This window comes from Protopterus annectens, chromosome 14.part0 (genome assembly GCF_019279795.1).
Source record: "Protopterus annectens isolate FY-2018-M chromosome 14.part0, PAN1.0, whole genome shotgun sequence".
NCBI lineage: Eukaryota > Metazoa > Chordata > Ceratodontiformes > Protopteridae > Protopterus > Protopterus annectens.
In genome coordinates, this window is record NC_056748.1 from 129,038,005 (window position 1) to 129,061,154 (window position 23,150).

The 23,150-nt window shown below is 36.9% G+C and overlaps 1 protein-coding gene across 1 annotated transcript in view; it reads right to left on the minus strand.

Moving 5' to 3' along the window:
• LOC122788632 (guanylate cyclase 2G-like) overlaps positions 1 to 23,150 on the minus strand; it is a 699,012-nt gene that overhangs the window by 96,054 nt on the left and 579,808 nt on the right. The window contains 2 exon segments of the mRNA XM_044055531.1: positions 12,963 to 13,103; positions 15,609 to 15,786. Coding sequence (XP_043911466.1) covers positions 12,963 to 13,103; positions 15,609 to 15,786 — 319 coding nt within the window.

Below are 23,150 nucleotides of genomic sequence, written 5' to 3' on the forward strand. Positions count from 1 at the left end.
AAAGAAATCTTTTCTCTAAGGAAAAGAAGAATGTTTCTAGTATACCAGAAATACTAGATGAATTTAGAAATCACTTTCACAAAATTAACCATAATAATATTAACATGGAACCTAAAGATAAAATAAAGGAGTTTATAACCACAAATATGAATAAAAAGCTTAATAAACAACAGATTAAACTATTGGACAAGAGTATTTCATATACAGATGTTATTACACAAATAAATAAGCTTAAATCAAACAAAGCACCGGGTAATGATGGTATTATACCAGAGATATATAAAATCCTTTCTAAAATACATATTCATTAATACATAAGGTTTTATTTTGGCCCAAACTGAGTTAATAACCCCCATCTTGGCAATATACATTTATTTCAATTTTAAAACCTAATAAAGATCCAACTAGATGTTCTTCATATCGGCCCATCTCATTACTTAATGTTGATTATAAAATGTTTATGAATATCTTTACTGATAGATTGAAGACAATCATTCCTATAGATATAGATCAGACAGGCTTCATTGTAAATAGAAATACTTTTGATAATATAAGAAGAACTTTAACATTAATAGATTTTGCAAATAGGAAAAAGATTTAACACTTATTAGTCTTGATATAAGTTCAGCATTTGATTCAGTAAGTTGGGACTATCTGTTTACCTTAATGAAGTGCACAAACTTCTCGGATGCATTTGTAAATCTAATTGAACATTTATACAAAGGAATGTTGGCTTATATTAAGGTAGGAACATATGTTTCACAAAAAATACCCATTCTTAAAGGTACAAAACAAGGATGTCCACTTTCTCCACTATTATTCACTTTAGTAATGGAGCCTTGGACTAATTTGATCAGAAACAGTACTGACATAGAGGGTTTTGAAATAGATGAAAATACAACATCCAAAATTCAACTTTTTGCAGATGATGTTCTAATTACATCAGCAGGATCTAATTCTTCTATACAGTCTCTGTTTGATAACATGATGAATTTTAAAAGTATTTCTGGTTTAATATTCAATGAAGAAAAACTAAAATACTACCTATATATAAAATATTCTCATTAGTGATTTTACTAAATATATACCCAATTCAGGTCAGATAAGTTATTTAGGTATAATACTATCTAAAGATATTAAATCTATTATATATAATAATTATAATACCTGTTTTCTTAATATACAAAATCTTTTTAATACCTGGAATAATATGTTTTTTACTATGGAGGAGAGACTTACAATTATTAAAATGATAATATTCCCCAAGATTTTATACTTAATACAATCAATAATACTTCCACCTACAAAAATAATTATCAAGAAACTGAACACACTAATGTTAAATTTCTTATGGGCACCTAATAGACCTAGGATTGCATTAAAGAAACATACTAATAGCTGGTCTCAAGGGGGGTTTTTTCCAGACTTTAATTTATATACTATCTCTTCTATTGTATGTCACAAAATGGAAAGATTATTGGGAGCTAATTAGTATACACTTCATGAAAATCTCCTTAACACATAAAAATATGATTGTAAATAACTCCATGTTATGGTTACTAAAGGAATTTTGTACTTCACCTATTACACCTAAACATATGGTTTGTTACCCATTAAATATTATTATTAGTTATCGTAACTTTATATTCATGCACCCTAAGTATAGGGAATGGAATTTTATTGTATTTCCTATAATGTATACTCAGGGTATGCTTTTGTCATCTACTTCTGAAGGAACTCATTTAGCTATAGATAATGATCTAAAGTACTGGTATCAGTTGATATCTGATAATAAAGTTAAAAATCTAGATTTCTTAAAACAAGAATTTGATCTAAGAGAAACTTGCTGGTTAGAGGTTCAGACCTTTAGACAACATCTCATTAATAAAATAGATTTAATGTCTGTAACTGTTAAAGAATCTATTCCAACACTGATTGATTACTTGATATTAAACTTACAACATAAAGTTTCTGATAAAGGTAAACTTTCATACATACATAAAGTTATCAGACAAGAAACTTTTACAGTGTAGATTCATACTGGAATTATTTCACTTCTATTAATGGGGACCCACCAAATCAACAAGATAAACAATATATATTGGAATCTGCTTATAGAACTACGTCTTCCATTGTCTGGAGACTTTATACATGGAAATTTTACATAGATCTTTTTATACACCTTTGATGATGAATAAAATAAATAATAAAGATAATCTATGTAAGAGATGTAATGTAGAAATTAATGCTGACTGGTCTCATATGTTTTATGACTGTATAAAATTGAAAGAATACTGGAAGTCAATTAATGAATTTTGCAGGCTCTTTTTACAGATAATTTCATTATTTCTAAATCTCTTATATTATTCAACACACCTGTACCTCAAAGTGTTAAGAGGTTAAGCTTCCCTTGTTATGGTCTATTCTAGCAGTGGCTAGGAAAATAATAACTAGAAATTGGATTTCAGATACACCTCCTTCATTCAATGAATTTAAAAATGTTATGAATATAGTGTGCCATATGGAAATAAACACAATTAGGACTAGAACAAACAGAAAAACATCTTATTTTATTGTATGGGATAATTTACAAAATTTGTTAAAAAATTTTAATTTCAATAGCATGGTATTTTAGTTTAATTAATTGATCTGATTGTAGTGGATGTCTTTGTAAATACTTTAGTTGTTTTGTTGAATATTATAATAATACCTATTTTTAATTACTTGTATAAAATTGTTATGATATTTCCCTTATATGTTAAAACAATAAACCTGTTTTGAAAAAAAAAAAAAAATCCCATCATCGAGCTACTGCTCGAGACTTGAACCTCAGCACTGAAATAAATAGGACATGCTGGAGGGACAGATTCATAACCCAGAGGCTCCCTTCACTCTGGAATAAAATCCCAGTCCAGGTTAGGCAGAGTCCCTCATTGACTCTCTTCAAGAGGAATCTTGATGAGTGGATGGGAGATCGTAGGTTTAACCCGGGTATCACTTCTGTGTCACTGTTAGACAGAGGCACAGCATAAAAATTAATTTAAAATGGGTGGCGAAAGCCCAAACATTCTGGCAGATAGCCTAGTATGAACCTATGAACCTATGAACCTAAAATAAATAAATAATAAAATAAATAAATATATCATCACTATTTATTCCTCATTTCCTGGTATCAGTTAACAGACACTGTGTTACCTGGTCTCTCATGTTTTGTTCAAGCATTGTCTCTGTCAACCACGATTGTTGAAAATTATACAGGGTAGGTTGCACTTTATGATGACATGATGTAATTGTGCATATTTATCTAGTATGTTCAGTAAAACAGATTTTGATATTTGTTTAGAAACAGTGAATGTAGTTTGCGTGTTTTATGCAATTCACATTTATTACTAACAGTTCATTTTCCTTGACTTCACTATAGTCCTTATGAATATTGTTTTAGAGACTAATGGCAGAGGATTACTTTTCTAGATAGTGGCTACCTGTTGGTCGATAATGACTGAGATGGTTCAGCAATGTTAGCTGAAAGGAGAATATAAACTGTAAATAGTAAGTTAATTATGTGTTATTTTTGTAGGTTGCTCCTTGCCTTTTTATTCATGATTGTAAAGAATTAACACACGTAGTTGGGGATTCGGAAGCGCTGTGCCTGTGACTGTGGTAAAGCACTATTTACACTCTGAGCACAATGACCTTTGTTGTTTATAACTTATGCATGCAACCAGGCCATTGCATGGGAAGAACAGCTTGTTAACATAGTTGCAGTACAAACCTGCAGCCAGATTAAAATACGAGTAGCCGAGGTAAATACTGAATGTGTATGAGCATCTTTGGTTGTCATTTAAAGTCCATGAGCACAGATGGAAAAACTATGTTGGTAATGTTGTTGTAATGTAAATCAATGTACATACAGAGAAATGTTCCACGAAAGAGAAATTGTCAGGGATGGCTAAGTCTGGAGTAGAGGTTTCATTTTAGCAACAGAAACAACAAAAATAGACAGAAAAGTGCAAAGAGAGCTGCCCACCAAAGCAGGGCTGCAAAACACAATGTAGAAGGTGGGTATGACAATATTTGAATGTAGAATAATGTGAAACAGGCAGGATAGGTGAGATACACTAAAATAAAAGGATGTAGTGACCTACACCATTCCTGAGAACATCAGAATGTGCTCAGTGCCCTGTACTATAATGTTAATGCCCTTAATGAAGGAACATATAATACCCTCAGGATAGTCAACCCATCAACTCAGTCTACATGGCAGTACACCCTCAGTTCCCTAACAAAGGGAGTCACAGAAGCAGTCAGACTAAAATGGGTTATAAAACACATATAGGGAAAATGTAGCACATTTACCGACTGAAATCAGGAAACAAATGAAAGATGCGCACTTCTAAGATTTCACAGCGATATTACTACCCTTAAACTATGTCTGTACTGACAGATGTGGTTCTGCTATATAAATGTTGTACAGAATTATTTCTAATAGCTACAGACATTTCTATGTGAACAGAGACATTTTTCATGACAGCATGTACAGTATACTGACCCTTGAAATCCTCTGCCCCTTGCTAATCTATTCCATCTCTGCAGGGGGTAGAGGCATAAACAGGGAATACTGAGAAACTGGATGGTGGCATACAGTATTAGGTTATGTGTTAAACAAAAAGATGGTATACATACAATACTGAGGTGGTGATGGTACCCTAACTTCAGTCTCCCACTGGACAAGAAGGTCAGGCTTGCTTTGACTCACGTTACGGTACTGGTGACAGCACTGTTATCACATGGGTGGGATGCCAACAGAACAGGTGACAGCCTTGGCTGTACTATTCAGGGCATCTGCCTTATACTGTGGCCCAAAATAGCCCTCCCGCAGCAACCTCCAGCTGTAATGCTAATGGAGAATGTCTAGAAAAATCTTGGATTCCTTTTCACACTACCTCTGTGCTCTAAAAGGAGCACTATCCTCACCTTTGCCTGCCATAATTCTCTCTCCTTCAAAGATCTCAGGAAAATATCAGGCCATTGGTGCCCAAAACAGTTCTTGCATGTCTCAGCCTCCATGCAGTTATGGGCACTGAAGGGCAACTCATTTGTCTAATGGATGAAAAAACAAAATATATGCACAGTATTCTGCTACAAATGGCACTTTAAGGTGTGAAACATGGCGATGCTCCATCCCTATGTTTGCTGTGGAGAATATCTACTCTACAAAGACTCCATCTTCAGATGGTTAATGATGACAGTTTCCTCACTCCCAGTCTCCCATGTGCACTGTGGGTACACTGCTCCCTCTGTAACTGCTCAGGCATGTGCAAAGCATCATATAGTAATATTTACAATGTTTATCAGGTTCTCTGTTTGAACATACTGAGCGATTCAGAAACAGTAATGAGATGAGCCCTAATTGACATACTCATTACACCCGGAGGGATGAATTTACACAACAATAGGCAGAGAGCCTCATTACACTAAGAAAGCTTTACAGCACACTCTTCTAACCAGGGTGGAGGTTCATCTGGTTTATTCTGGTAGTGCTAGCTCACTTCCTGACCTGTGCAGCTGATGACAACTGTGCCTTCCCTTTTTACTTTAAAAAATCAAAAAAGGAAACAAATTTTATTTTCTGATGTGGTTCCCTTAACCCAACCACATTCAGCTAAAATTTGTGTGAATAGTGGAACTGTCCTTATTGCTAACTGTAATGTGCAGGTAAGCTGCACATTAGAGTTAGCAATAAGGACGGGATTAGAACATATTACAAAGGTGGAGTGGGGGGTCAAAGTCTTGAACTATGCCTGTATGGAGAGGTAAATCCCCCCTCCCCACTCTAGCAATGCATTCTAACTGTAATCCTAACCCTAACCATGACCTTAACCCTAATGTGCAGCTTATCTGCAAATAGCCCTTCCCATAACACTACCGCTATGCAAGACACCTCAGACATGCACACACACACACACACACACACACACACACACACACACACACACACACACACACACACACACACAATAAAACTATCTCCCAATCTTAGCCTAACCCTAAAAACTCACAATTGCATGCACTCTAAATCCATCCCCTTTCCTGACACTTACACTAACGTTAAAACATACAGACTTCACACAAACTCCCAGCACTTACCTTTGTTGACCATCAGTAAGTCACCAAAACAAGCATTCAACTAAACATTCTGTTGTCCAGTATGTATAGCACTTCAGTTGCATCACACAAACAAGGGACAGCAATTACACTGCAAACATACATAAATGCATATGTGTATCAAGAGTGAAAGAGAGACACATACATACGTGTGTGTGTGTGTGTGTGTGTGTGTGTGTGTGTGTGTGTGTGTGTGTGTGTGTGTGTCTATATATATATATATATATGCATATCTCTCTCTCTCTCTCTATATATATATATATATATATATATATATATGTGTCTGTGTGTGTGTGTGTGTGTGTGTGTGTGTGTGTGTGTGTGCGCGTGTGCATATGTGTGTGTATCTCTCTCTCTCTCTCTCTCTCTATATATATATATATATATATATAGGTGTACGTCATTTCAACATACCTAATTGAACACAACTGGTCTAGACACAATTCATCTAACTCAGAATGCTGAAAAAAGAAATAATAATAATGATAATTAAAACAAACAAAAAACTGAACCCCCCAATGTACATACAGCAACTCAGCTCCATAGCTGAACTACAGAGGAATAAAGGGTAAAACACTGGACGTACACTACCATTTTGCCGAATCCATCACAATGCAATAAAGCAAACTGCAATATTACTTAGAAATCATTACGACATCTCATACTAGTGATCAAAATTCAAAGGTGTTGCCTTTATCAGAGTTCTAACTGGCAAAATGTGCTGAAGAATATCATCAGACCAGATATTATTATAGCATTTTTCAACAGCTTTTGATTAGATAAAGTGATAGTCATAGGTTCATAGGTTCATAAGTAGGTACTAGGCTATTGGCCCTAGGGCCTATATAAGTCTAGCCAAAAAGGTACCCTGGCTTTCACCACCCAAGAAAATTATTTATCTGTGCCCCTGTCGAGCAGAGCCACAGAAGTGATCCCCGGGGTGAATTTCCTATTTCCCATCCAATCATCAAGATTTTTCTTGAAGAATGCTAATGAGGAGCTTTGTTTGATATTGATAGGTAGTTTGTTCCAGAGTATGGGAAGTCTCTGGGACAGGAATCTATTCCTCCAGCATGTCCTGTTTATTGTGGTGACAAGGTTTAGGTCCCTATAGCTTGTAGCTTGGAGGGATTGAGATTTCTTTAAGTGGAGCATGTCCAATAGCTCTGGAATTGACATAGCTTTGTATGTTAGGCAGAGATCACCTCTGAGTAGGCGATATGTGACATAGTAAAGCTGGAGTTTTTTGAGACGGTCTGCGTAGGGCATCTGTTTGAGGCCAGTAATTCTCTTTGTGAGGTATTTCCACGGCCTTTCCAGTTGTTGTAGATGTCTTGAGAGGTACATACCAAAAGGATTGTTGTACTCTATAATGGGTCTAATGAGTGACAAGTAGAGGGGAACAATGACCTCTTCTTTCCTGGATGAGAAACCTTTTGTGATGAGGTGTGCCACATAGAAGGATTTCCTGACTACTGTGGCAATGTGATTATCAAAGGAGCGACTACTGTCCACCTGTGTCCCAAGGTCTCTTATATCACTTTCGGTATTAAGTAGACTACCACCTATGTGGTAGTTCACGGGTACAGAGTTTTTATCAAAGGGGATGACAATGCACGTTTTGGCATTGAGCTTGAGGCCATGGCTTTGACACCAGGCATCTGTCTCAGTGAGGCCCTTTTGTAAGATGTCCATATCATTAGGAGTTTCGATTATGGCTCCTAGTTTGCAGTCATCTGCGAACTTCATTAGTCAAAGACCTTCTGTATTAACCTATACTTCAGAGAAGTAGATACCAAACAGGAGAGAAGCCAGGACTGAACCCTGTGGTATTCCACTTCTCACTGGTCTGAAGTCGGATTTGGAGTATGCTACTTTCACAGTGTGGGTTCTGTCAGTGAGCCAGTTGGCAACCCATCTTGTGACATAGGGATTTATACCTAGTTTAGTGAGTTTATCTACAATTCCAGAGTGGGGGATGGTGTCGAAAGCTTTGGCAAGATCTAGATAGGCTGTGTGAACCACCTTACCCTCATCTACGGCTTTGGTGACTGCTTCAAAGAAGTCTATCAGGTTTAGGAGACATGACCTGCCTTTTACAAACCCAAACTGGGTGGGGTCCAGAGTATGGAGATTACCAATGTCCTTGTTGATAAGTTCCATGATGATACATACATTCCATGGCCTTGCAGACCAGGCTCGTCAGGCTAATGGAGGCAGTAGTTACCGGGGTCCGTGGTGGCTCCCCCTTTGTGGAGTGGGATAACCTTCACTGTGCACCATTTAGTGGGCACAAAGCCTGAGGTGAGGCTATGATTGAACATGGTGCTTAGGTGGGGTGCCACTTCATTCTGTAGTTCATGTAGAACGCAGTCTGGGATGTTGTCAGGTCCCATGGATGCTGTGTTCTTGGCTTTGGAGAGTGTATTTTTTACCTGTACAGCCGTGATTACAGGAACTTTGCATTCTTCCGGTATAGAGATGGGCCCTTTAGGGGATGGGGGGGGGGTAAAGTTAGCACTGAACCTATCTGCCAGGATGTTGGCAATATCAGTTGGCTCTGTGAATTTAGTGCCATTGTGCTGTAACTCAGAGCAGATCTGAGTGTTGCCATTGAGATTCTTGACATAGCTATAGAATGCTTTGTGGTTGTCTTTAGAGTCAGTGGCGATTTTGTTTTCATAATTGGCTTTGGAGGATTTTATGAGGGATCCCAGCTTCTTACTGAGGCTGACCAGGAGTTCCTCCAATCATGGGATTTTACTCTTTTTTGCAACAGTTTCTTTCTTCTGTTGTAGAGTTTATGGCAGGGGACCACCAGATTGGCTTCCTTTTTTTGGAGAATAGCATCTTGGTTCTGTTAGGGATAGCACGATCCATGCACTCATGTAAGTGCTTATAAGGTGCATTTGTGTAGGGTTCAGCAGTCGTACCTCTATTGTCCACTTGTATTACACCCATATATCTCTATAGCGAGAGACAGAGAGATTGATAGATTTAGATAGATGTATCTACATTTAATTTGTATCTATATCTATATCTATATGGGCATGCTAGAGATGGTAGAATAAATGGATAATAGAGTGTAAAGTCATTGACCATATAAGGTTGAAAAAAAAACAGTGATGACACCCTGGTACTCATTCACTGAGAAACAACCTCAGTACTTGCAAAATGTAACCAAAAAAAAATCAAAAAACATTGTTTTTTTGGAAGGGGGACTTGCCCCACAAACTCCCTGCTGATTGTATATACTAACTCCAAGACTGCACAAAATTGGGAAAAGTGCATATTCCCCAACACCGAGAACTGTGCAGTCTCACACACTTGTTGACCACTTGTCTAATTGACTATATGTGATCTACTAAACAGCTGTAGACCAAGCACAAGATTGATCACCTCTATTACTCTCATTTATATAGCTAGATAGATAAAGATACACACATATATATATATATATATATATATATATATATATATATATATATACATATGCATACTATTTTTGTATATATATATATATATATATATATATATATATATATATATTTATACTTATATCAATATTTTATGATTTTTTGGGTCCATGGCAAAGCAGCTGCAATGAGGACCCCCTACAGATACACATTTCAATAACTGTGGCAAGTCTAAGCATATTTGCATGACATATATAGTCTGAACATGGGCATATTGCTAAATTGAATTCTAAGGTGAGGGCAGAGTCACTGCACAGCATTTAAATGTTTCTGAATCAATCCACCATCTTATTTTGCCTCATTATCATATGCAGCACTTTATCGTATAGTGATTAGTATATAGTTCGTCTGCCACGTAACCTGGCCTACCCACATCATGTAGCAAGGTTTTCTAAAACGCACACATTCTAATTGGGGCCACTAGTTATGCAAATTTGCTTAGCATAATGCGGCAAAGTTTTCTGAATATGGACTCACAATGTATTCTGATATAAACCATGTATGCAGCTTTTTTTTTGCAGGAAATGTTTGTAAATTGTATTTCTGTGACTAGGGTTAATGTGTTGTTATCTCAAAGAAAAGGAATCAGGAGAGGCCTTGGTAGCAAGAACAGTCAGACCAAAGGCTGCTTTACTATCTTTGCAATTTTGTGAAAAAAAACAAGGTATCAGCAAAAGGGAATCTGAAGAAAAGAGGATATTTAAGAATGGACATTAACTGAATGCATTTTGAAATTTATCTCTGGAATATTCCGGAATACTGAAATATTTACATTCAAAGTTGCAGGACTTGCATATTTCCTGAGCATAATGCGTGTGTTTTCATAAACAATATCATGGTTATTGAGAACAAACTTGCTTTAAGTGCATTTTGTATGTATTTCATATTTATATTCCTCATGCAAGCTGGGTAAAATGCTGTGCAGTATATAGTGCAGAAATCACCTTTAAGTGATTCAGTTTCAGAACAAGTAGAAATGATGGTTAACTGCCACTTTCTTATAACATTTTCTGTTAGAAAGTTTTTGTGGCTGTTCTTTCAGAATCCAGAAAATTATGCTGTTTATCCTGTTCTGAGATCTTGAGACATTAGAACTGATACTAGCTGGGAGAAAGCAAGAGTTTGTAAAGTCTGGTTCCAAGCTATGTTGAAATCCTTGAGTATGAGTAATCCACTGTAAAGTCCATCAAAACCAAAATCTGCCCATTAATTTCTAATCTCCCTGCTCTCCTCCAAGGAACACCACTGCATCACCTTCTCCAAAGCCAATTGGTTACCTAGGGTTGGTTCTTTTCAAACTACTTCAAGCAGGTACCTTCACACCTCTTGCAGCCAAACTCCATAATAAAACCTCCCCCTTCAACAACCTACATAACCTTTTCCAATTAACTCCCTCACTCCAGACACCCCAAACCAAACTGCAATTTACCAACCACTTCTTCTCCATTCTTGCAGTGAAATTCTGGCAATCCCTCCCCCTCACCTAAAAGAAGCCTCCTCTTTCCCTACTTTCAGAACACAACCCAAAAGACACCTCCATTAAAATCTGTCTGTAAGTGCTTTTTTCACTGGATGCATAACCAAACTCCCTCTGCATCTGCATTAGTTCTGCTTTGACCCTTTGTCCTCACCTGCTGATTCCCTCTCATATCTACTACTAAAATTAATTCATTCTGTGGAGGAATGGTCATCACACCTTATCAAATAGTACAAAGGCTGAACTCATCTCCACTGTCCACTCTAGCCATACATTTCAGTATCACTTAGCAGTCAGCTTTTTACTACACACCTCCAAGAACTAATCTGTCACAGTGAATGCTTCAGACCAGTTGCCAGGTTCCTAGTACTGGTATTCACATCTATGTTTATTAGGAAGATGGGTTTATGATTTGCATGATCTAACCTGCTCTCTCTCCTCTCCTTAGAGAATACCACGAACACTGCTTCTTCCCATGTAGACTAACTTACCAGATCATATTATATTCAAGAATAATTTACAAATCCACTAGTATCTCCTGGCCCACCTTTTCTGATTTTGAAGCCATTATAGGTAAGCAAAATAGCTTGCTTTGTACTAGCTTTGTAAAATGTGTCTCCCATATTATGACATTTTCCTACAACCAGCTTCTGAAAAGCATGTTGCTTTTTTTTTTTTTTTTTTGGTGGGTTTCTACAGTTCCTCAGGGAGTGCTGAAAAATATTGTGCATCCCTCCCCATTGCTCATGCCTGTCTATTTTTATCCTGTAAAGCTACCACTATCTACAACTATACTACCCTCCCTCTGATCCTAAAAGCTCCGCGCTGTCGTTTTTATTCCTACCTCCTTTTACCCACCATTTGTCTTCCCCTTGTTATCTCATTCTCCAATTCTGTGGGTGCTTCCTCCTGACTTTTACTTTTTAATCCAATTAATTCGATTTTTTAGTTTCTCCTAATTATTAATTCTCGCTGCTGTTTTGGTAACTGTTTCAATATCCTTTCCTAGAAATCATTTTCTTTTTTATGACTTTTTCCTACTTCCTCCCTTTGCTATAGCCTTACTTCTCCATGTAGCTTTTAGTTCATCTTAAGCCCCCCATTTATTTTAAGTATTTTACTGACTGAAAATATGTAATCAAGGTCTGAAATAGCATTCGCTCCTATTTCTTGAACGTCTCAGTGGGGTGTCTGTTTTTTGTGTATACAAACAGTGGATTGATGGCTGACTATAGCATGCATGATACCTGTGTCAGCTCCTGCTATTACTTTCCCATTGAGGTATCCATTTCCTAACGGTAAGCCACAGTCTCAGAAAACATAATATTAGTCTTTGTTAGTGAGCATGCACCACTCACAGACACTCGTAGGAATTTTCTGGACACAGTTCATGGAAGAAGGGACTCAGTTTCATTAACAGAAATGGGGCAAAACATCAATTTTGCAACCTTTGCTTCTTCTGTTTAAGAACTTATCAGTTTCACTGAAAATTAATTCTCTAAGACACAGCAATTTTGCAGGTGTTCATCCAACAAATCACATTTTGTTGCAGAGCATCACAAGACTCATAGTTATATATTAAACTAATTATGTCTCAGTGCTTTATGATTCTTAATGTATTCTTTGTATTACCTTTGGGAGCTTTTTTCACCCAGACCTCCATGAAAATGGATCACAATCCAATTGAACAACCCAGTAAATAAAACACAAATGCAAAAAACATTTCATTTGTAATTGCAAATTCTATTAATAAATGTTGTAAACGGCAGGTTGAAGTCTTCCATAGTAAAATAATAAAAAAACAGATTTGAAAGCTGTAAGATAAACACATTTAAGAACATTACCCAGGAAGCATGCTTGATAGAAGTCTGTCAACCCGTCTCTTTTCAGCTATAAGTTGAGTAGTTCTTTCTTCTACTACCTCCTCCAGGTGATTTGCATACTTTTCCAGTTTGTTGACCATATTGTCCAAAATACTGACATGACTATGGAAGAAAAATAAATATGAAATAAACATAATAATAATAATAATAATAATAATAATAATAATAATGAAAATAATAATAATAATAAATTTTATTATGGATTTACAATTTTATTTCATAGAATCAAAAGGATAGAGTAATAAAAGTGATTGTTCTTGTTACAATATTGTAGTCACCTTAACAATTTATTTTATAAAGGATTGTTAATCAGGTCCCCTATAATTCCCAAAAGGACTCATTGAATTGTGTTTGCCAAATTTTTCAGTCGAAACAAAGCCACAAAGGATATGAAGAGTGGCACTTTTCAAACGATATTTAGCATTTTCATCCTTACTTGTGAAAGATCATTAGAATAAACTATGACCAGGTGTAACTTTTACATAATAATCAGACACTATTTGTTTGTTTGTTTGTGTCTTTCGGCTTTTCCCGGTTAGGGGTCGCCACAGCGGAACTCCGGTCCGCTAATGATTGTCAGTAGATTTTTACGTACTGGCTTGCCAGGCCTAACGCACAACCTTCAGTGAAGGAACGCCCATTCACGCATGTCGCCACACAGAAGACGCTCTGACACCATTATTTGACTTAATTTACCAATTGAAAATGATAATTTTAACTAAGTATGCAAAACATTTTAAAAATTTTGCACACATACATGCTTTAAAAACTGATTCTAGTAAATAGTTCTTCATTTCAGTAAACCTTTCATACTGACAAAATGGTTTAATCCAGGTAGCTGTCCAGCATTAAGTATAAATTCCCTAAATATCTTCATCTCATGTCCAGCTATATCTATTCCGCCATAGAGAAAATACATTTTTATACTTTGCACACTATAACTATAAAAACATACATTTTGAATAAAAAATTCTGTTCCTTTTATAGTGCTTTTTTCTAAAATTTCATTTGGCCACTCCCACATGGCCATTGGAGACAGTTTTAGTAGTTTAAACTCTTTCAGTCATGCAAAGTTGAAGTAAATAAAAACAATGCAAAGTCCCAGCAGACAGAGGTAAAAATGTATTTAACATAAAACAGTAAGGGCTGTTACAATTAAAAATCGCTTCACCAGTCAAACAACATTACATCAACACACAATTTTAAATCAGAGGCAGCCTATCAAAACACTCCATTTCACAAATCCAGTTAACATTTAAAGAGTCATCACTCTAAAAACACAACATACAATGATTAATGCTTAACTGACCGTGCATATAAAAAAGGCTTTAGGGAGACAGTATAATTAATGCCAGGGGTTTTATTTGCTTTAAAGTAAAGTATCCATTTTTGTTTACATGCTTCATTCTTAATCTTGATCCCCCCCAACACCAATGTCTACTAATTCTAAAATAAAAAAAACTTAAATTTATGTTGTAGTCCTGTCTGCTGTACATGTTTTGCCAAGGCACTAGTATCGTTAGCATTTCTAATATTTCTTTATTTTATTTTACATTTGTTGACCAGGCTAGTCTAACTGGATATATGTCCATTTTCAGTAGAGGCCCGGGGAGAAAAGCTCCACATAAAAACAAAGCATTTGGGAACGTATGTGGACAGTGACCTAACTTTTGACCAGCATATGTCCATTCCTGTAAGGAAGTCCTTCTATACTGCACAGCTTATAAAGAAAAGGATTATGTCTAGATCTAGGGATGTCATTGTATCTCTTTACTCACCCCTCATTAGGCCAGTTATTAAACATAATGCCCCCTTTGGCATGTATCTGTCCAGACACATGCAACAAATGGAATTCCCACAGAGATACCCTGCTAAAAGGATACAAGGCCTAAACAACATGTCCTGCATGGACCGACTCAAAGCCCTGTCACTATACTCCGTATTCTACAGACTGCTGAGAGGTGACCTGTGTCTGGGATACAAGGCATCCTCTGACCTAATACTGATGAATTCACTGCACATCAGCAAGTCAGATGTCATCAGAAATACAAACCTTTTCTGCAACTTCAACAGACTGGTTTGGCAGAACAGTTATATATCACTATTTACATAAAACAAAGTTCATGTCTGCCCATTTTCAAGTGCAACATAGATCTATGTTTGGGGAAACAGAAAATTTACCCCAGCACTGCCCCCTGCACTACAAATGCACAGAGGCAGCACCTAAATGCTTTATTCCATGCATGCGTCCCTTCAAATTGTCTATGGTATGATCCCAGTTATTCTCACTAGGGGTAATATATAATTATCAACCATGGGATGGGCAAGACCAATCTGTAACCAAATGGGTTGGGTTGTTTCAAGCACAAAAAGGTAAACTGGCTAGGCTTAAAAAGGACTGCAAGGGCAGCTAGCCTAGTACTGACCTATGAACCTGTGAACATAAAAGGACTTTGTTTTCTTGCAAGAAGTCATCAGCAATGTGAAATTTAAGAGAAGTTATACATAGGCACTCAGGTATGGCAATACATTTAGCAAATGTGGGTATGAACTTAGGCAAACAATGTTTTATGATTTTTAAGTTAGATATGTTTCAGAGGTACTCACCCTTCTGGACTTGCTTCTCTTAATCCCCGTTTAATAGTTGCAAAGCTTGGCCTTCTCTCTGGATGTTCATCCCAGCAAGATTTCAGCATGACAATTATCCTTTCATGACACTTTTCTGATGATAGTGATGGTCTGAGTGGTGTGCAAAGTCTGTAATCTTTAATCTTGGTAATTATTTCTGAAAAAAATGTATTTATATTTAGTGGAGTCTACACTTTTGAAGAATAAAAGGACTTTCTGAATTCATTTCCAATGAAATGCTTCATTTGAGACACAAAGAGAGGGCCCAAAAACTGCAGAAGGATCCTTTACCTCAGACACGGTTCTATTATCTTATAACTAATGTTCCAAACAGTATAACTGAAAACTTCCTATTGGTTCACACCAAAATTTTAGCAAACAACAATGGAAATGGTACCAGTGGTTCCACTACATCCACATAGTATGAAACTGCCTTTTGCAGTCATTATGCCACGGCCACTATGAAACTGCCTTCTGAAGTCATTATGCCATGCCCACTATGAAACTGCCTTCTGAAGTCATTATGCCACAACCACTATGAAACTGCCTTCTGAAGACATTATGCCACGACCACTATGAAACTGCCTTCTGAAGTCATTATGCCACGACCACTATGAAACTGCCTTCTGAAGTCATTATGCCACGGTCACTATGAAACTGCCTTCTGAAGTCATTATGCCACGGCCACTATGAAACTGCCTTCTGAATTCATTAAGCCACAGCCACTATGAAACTGCCTTTTGCAGTCATTATGCCACGGCCACTATGAAACTGCCTTCTAAAGTCATTATGCCATGGCCACTATGAAACTGCCTTCTGAAGTCATTATGCCACGGCCACTATGAAACTGCCTTCTGAAGTCATTATGCCATGCCCACTTTATGAATTGCTTAAATGAATGCCTAGCAGAGTCTTTGCACTAGCAATTATTATTAAACAAACTACTTTATATGGGACAGAGATATTGACATATTTCTTCTCTTACTCTGAATTATTTTATTATTGAATGCCTAAGGACAGAGCCATGTGGAATAATTCATAGGTAGTTACTAGGCATGTAGTCCAAGAGACCATTATGGAGCCTAGCTCAAATTCCCAATTGTCCCAATGCACTGCTTGCTTAAGTGACTTGCCCCAAGGGCTCACAGTAAGCAAATTAAAGCTGAGGGATTCAAACCTTGTACCATATGAACTACAAAAATAGCCTTAATCCTCTTTGCCAACTGCCAGTAGTATTGTAGCATTTACTTCATAATTAGCACACATTTTGGAATATTTACATCACAAAAAATAACCAGGTGACAGAATGTTACTCATTTTGGGAATTGTTTTACATTTTTTGTGGTTGTGGTATGAGCTATCAGTTGTGTGAGTTAAGTTTCACTCCTTACTGGGTGATTTCTCTTTTTACACCAATATTGTGTGACAGTAGGATTTGTGTATACAAGTAAAAGGTAGTGTAAGGTTGTGCTCTCCCAAATGGGAGGTACAGAGAGGACCCCTCTTCCAGCAAAAAGGAATGCTTTTGGTGATTTTACCTATAGTTTTAGTAGGTGCACTCTTCAGGGGGTTTAACTTATTCAGTTTGTTTGTGGGGAGTTACATAGTTACACATTTCTGTCTTTGGAGAAATTCTCTTTTCTGATAGTCTAATTTCTGAAATGACCTAGCTTATAAACCTAGTCTTTAGATTAATAATATGCAAGTTATAAAAATTTCTGTGCTTCTGTTTTCTCAAATAATCTGTCTCTCTTGAAGGACTTTTAAAATGTTCTGAAATTAGTTCGTACATTGCTTTAATGTTAGTTAAAGAAGGACAAAGCAGCACTGTCATTTACATTAATCACGGCCTGCACTGCAACATGCTGCAAAGTCACAGCATTCAGGCTGTGTAGCAGATAGTGGACATGTGCTTCCCTGATATCTCTTTGACTAGTCTGGTGGATTTGAGCATCCTGAGGCAATGCAGCAATTACCTCATGTATACTGACAACCATTTAATTCTTCAACAAATGTATGCAGTATGTGAAGGATATAGTTATATTATGTCCCTGGAGGCAAGGGTCTCACATACAAGCACTTATAAAACCAAACAGGTTGTCAGTAACACACACACACTAAACGCAGCTCACATAGTACAGACCAGACACATAGACCCACATATGCTGAGGCTTTTAAATTTAAACTCTCTAAAACAGAAAGACTTCCTAGAAACTGCACTCAAAAAAGTGTCCTCAGCAACCTCTAGAATATGCAAAAAAAACAACACCCAGCAAGACACATACTGCCAGATCTCATGGTATCTATACTTCTAAGCACATAAGGCATACCTCCACACAAACGATATCTGGGCAATATTTTTATTTTATGGAGAGGGAATGAGCTTGAATTAAGTAGGTTCCAGGAATATATAAATGAATCTATTACTTTTTTTAAGATTCACAGTTCAAATTGAAAAAGAAAAGATTTCCTATGCTGATGTGTTGTTACAAAAGGATAAGAAGGAACATAAATAGGTAGCGTCCGTTTTTAGGAAACCCACATATTCAAATGAGTTGTTACAACAGCTGGGCTAAATTTAAGTAGCAAAAGGTCAATATGTTAGAGCAGCCTGATGAATGTAACACATTAAAGAAGATGTTTTTGAATAGAGGGTACCCCCCAACAACTTGATTGATGGTATTGAAAAGGAAGTGATAGAGAAAAGGAATATAGGGTTTTATCAACCACTGCTTGGTAAAATAGAGGGAAGTGAGCATGTGGGATTTAATTCCCCTAAAAAAGATTTAGAAATATTTAAATGTGGGGGAGTGAAAACTTTCAACCTAGAAAGTGAAAGGATTCAAACCATACGGGTAAAAAAATGGGTATTTTAGATGGAAGAACCTAGTATTCAGGCAAAGTTAACTGAGCGTCCCTGGATCATTTATAGGAAAGGCTTGACCTTAAAAAACATAGTAAAGAGACCAATCAAGAACGAAAAGTACACAAATTATAGTAGAATGCATTGTTGTGGGCGATGTAATTATTGTAAATACATCTTGTTAGGTAACAGTATTAATATTAATGGACAGAAAATACAGAGAAATGACAGATATGTCTGTTCTTCAAGGGGGGTAGTATACATCACCCTATGTCAAGCATGTGTAGAATTTTATGTTGGGAAGACAGAACAGTCTTTAAAAGACGTATTTATGAACATTGCTATGACATTAAGAAAAACAATATAAACAACGCATTATATAAACATATAGGAGTGAATAATAAGCACTGGTTTAAATTTAGCATCTTGGAACAAGTTAAAAGAAATGAAAGAGGTGGACTTTGGGTGATTTGGCTGGAAAAGAAAGAACTTAATTGGCAATTACGGCTATACGTGACAAGCTACCCCAGACTGAATGAGCATGTTTCCATTTACAGAATAAAATCTTTAGAAAGGTACATATGTGGATTAGATCAAAATGACTGTGGGATGTTAAGAAACAAGTGAATGAAAGGTGTGTGTTTTACAATTCCCATTAAAACTACCAATTTATGGTAACTATGGTAATACATAGAGGTAGACATTGAGGAAGGTGTGAGCACAATCTTGTATATGATTGGTTGGGGATGAACTGACACAGTAATTGGAGGGGGATTTAAATAACTTGTGTTGAATATTTTATGTATCTGAAGAAGTGTTGAACTTACAAAGATGAAAGCGATTATTGTGTGGTGTTGTTTTAAAGTTTTATATTAAAAGCTTCATTCCTGCTGCAGACTTGTGGATCTCCTTTTGGTTTATAAGTTCATTTTCTCGGGTTGGTGATACCTCCACACAACTTAATATTTTCATTATAGGAGACTCCATTGTGAGGCACACAGATGTCCTACTCACCAGGCTAAATAAGGAGAAAGTCATGGCCAGCTGACTATCAGGTCCTAGGATCGATCAAATCCTGCATACATTCAGGTCACTTGGTCACAAGTACGAGTATGACCCTGTCATAGTCTGTGCGGGTGTAAATGACCAGAGACATGCCTCCATGGACTATATGAAGAAAGACATGATAGAGTTCTTGGATTATATATCTGGTGTGTGCCTAACACTGAGCAGCATTCTACCGTCTCTAAAGATGATGTCACAATTTGAAAAAAAGATGATTGACTTTAAAAATTGTATTAGGTTTTGGTGACATTCCAAAGTGGTACAATATTTGTCAGCATGACAGGATATGGTCAATGGACCACATTGTTTTCCCAGGGATGGTCTTCACCAGTCCCATGAATATTCTCATTTTCATGTTACTGCATTTTTGCAGGATATTTCTAAAATTCAGGAGTAATCTGATTTGCAAGCTTGTAAGACATTTGGAGCTGATGAACAACTTTATTAATGAAACGTTTAATGTATTTATAAAAGCATGTATGTAACTGCCCTATGTAACTCACAATACCAATTTTATAAATTTCTGACTCCTGATCTCCTCACTTTCAGCTATATATTTCCATAAATACTCCTCCCATAGCCAAAAAGTGCACTTTCCTTTTCCATATTACTATACAAAGGTCAATATATAACAAACTCTGTTATTTACTAGCCAATAAATTATCAATGTTTTCAATTCCTTATCTGCTTCTAGCACAACAACAAGATACCATTGCTTTACACAGACCAGTTTTTATACTAAGCACCAGTGAAAATGCCTTCTCCAAACTTTATTTTTAGCTTCCATAACATCCTCAGCTTCTCCTTCCCTGCTCCCTAAGGGCAAGAGATGAGATCCAAATGTTTTCCAGCCACAATGACAGCCACATGCACCATCTGTTCCCTAGCCTAAATATGAGTTCAATGGACCATTTGTTCCTAAGAGATGATAGTTAAGATCTCAGATTAGTCCATCATACTGCATATAGCCGGCCCTGCACACACTCCCTGTGTGACCACTTCCTCTGGTGGCTATGATGATTGCAACAGTTACTACCAGGAGAACCAGATTTGTGTATCGTAATACACACATGCCCCAAATGCAAGCATTTGAAATGTTGGGACCAGCCAGAGTGATTGCAAAAGCACAGAGATTGAACAGCAGAAAAATGGACTTGCACATACTAAGTCCAAGATGGCCATTTCTCAGGATATTCCCTTTTCTCCACAGTATGGTAATCTTGGAGTTAGCATAGATATGTTTGGGGTGTGGAGGGGCTTTCCCTCCACATCAGGTGGTGCAGGGGGCGTGCCCACCTACAAAAAGAAGTTTAAAATGGAAGAGTGATGTTTGAGATTCTCTCTTCTCCTGTAGTTGCATACTTTTTTCCTACATTTTGGCATTTGGAGTGCCAACATTTCTAAAGGGAGCCCATTCCAACTCCTCCTGCCCCAGTGCTGCACAATGACAGTCCAGCATATTTTAACACTTACTCTCTTGTTTGGTCAAAATTGCAGTGTACTGGTCTTTTTCTTCCCCCAGGAGGGATAAGCTGGCATTTGTCATGCATGCCCACCTTCTCTGCCTGGTTTTTTTATGTTTGAATTACATAGAACTTGATGTTATACAATACATAGATACAGAATGCATAACATGCAGTTAGGAAATACATATATATATATATATATATATATATATATATATATATATATATACACACACACACACACACACACACACACACACACACACACACACACACACACACACACACACACACACACACACGCACACATATGTACAATATACATGCTTGGACCTTCAGAACTGTCCTTCTGTGTAGTTGAGTAGTGCACTGTTCAGAGAATCCATGCATATAATAGTAACATAATGGTTAGTAAAGTGCAGCTATCATCACTGATTCCATGCTGTCCAGGAATAAAGTCCTGACTATGACTCAGACAATCTGGGTTCATTTATCAACCTGGGCACTGAAAGAGATGACTAGGAAGGGTGGGTGTAAATAACTGATGGCAGCTTGTCCAACCAGGGAGCAGAGAAGCTGTCTAGTCTGCCATGAGTCTGACTCCCATTATGCATCAAATAGGAGAGCAGCAGGAAGGGGGAGGGGTGGTGAAGAATGAGTGAAGGAGGACTTGATGGGGGGCTTGAAGGAATGAAGGGAGTTATAACAAATGGTCAGAAGTGGGAAGAATAAAGAGTAGAGAAGAAGTGGAAGAATTATCTAAAAGTATGTATTTCATGACGTGTTTGTCATTGGCTCGGGCTTTGGTTGAAAAGTGATCTCAGACCAGTTGTTTATCTGATAAGCAAATTAATAAATAACTAAATGAATGAATAAAAAGCAAACAAACAAATAAATAAATAAACATCTCAGAATATCTTCTCTTTAAAGTCAATGGCAAGATTTAGTTAGTGATCTTGTCTTCCTAAATTTTGTGAGGTGAATGTAAACTACATAAAACAAAAAATGTGACCCCAAGACACATTCCAAAAATGTAATCCAACCCCAACCTGAAATGTGTCTTTAGATATTGTAGTAAATTCATTGAAAACTGACAAAATGTCAAGGGGAAGAAAAAGTCAAAAGGAGGAAACTTGTAAGACCATTTTCAGAAACTCAATAGGCAGCATTACTATAAAAGCATTCCAATTGTCAATATCTATGGTAATAAGTGTACTATGAATCTTCAAGTTATGTCAGGAAAAAGCTAAAATGGGATGAGTACAGCAGCTCATAGCTTCATTTGAATGCAGCAAAACAAAAAATGTTACTTGTAAGCCTCCTTTGCACACTTCATGTCGGCGGCTTTGTGGGGGGTTCCACCAACATATCCGTTTACCGATATGTGTATATATATATATATATATATATATATATATGGTGGATACACAGTCATGGGGAAAAGAGCAGACAATGAAGCCAGCCTTCCCTGGGATTTTTCTATGAGACTCAACAGTTGACAAGTTGCAATATATCCGATCAGAATCGAGTCACACCTTCATCCTCTCGGAACTTGAACGATGGCAGGAAATCCTGCATGAACTCATCCAGCCTGTAATACTCCAAATTAGACATCGTTCCCAATTAGGATACGATAGGACATTTTTAATTTATGCACCTATTAATTAATTAATTGATATGATGAAAAGTTTCAGGAATCTTTCTCAGCCTTAACCCAGAGCAGCAGGTGCACAATAAAGCAATGAGAGACAAGAGCGATCTCCATCTATCTCTTATATCTACTGTTATTTAACCTTGATTCATTAACATCAGTTTAATGACAAATGCAGCCAGTTATGGAGAACAAAATAACAGAACAAGCGCCATAAATAGTAGAAACTCTGCATTCAAGAAATTTATTTTAAACTAGTTAAGTGTGTCTGTGGGGGGCTTGACAATTATAGTTAAGGTCCTCACCTCATAGACACAACGTATAAGGTATGATTTTGGCCCCAGGATAGTCACTAGGCTTAAAATAGCCATTTAGGATGGTTAGTTTAGTATGATCCCATGTTTGTTAACCTAAGCACAATAATAATGTCATATCTCTGTTTAACCAGACTGCAGTATTTTGCCATGTCTGCAATA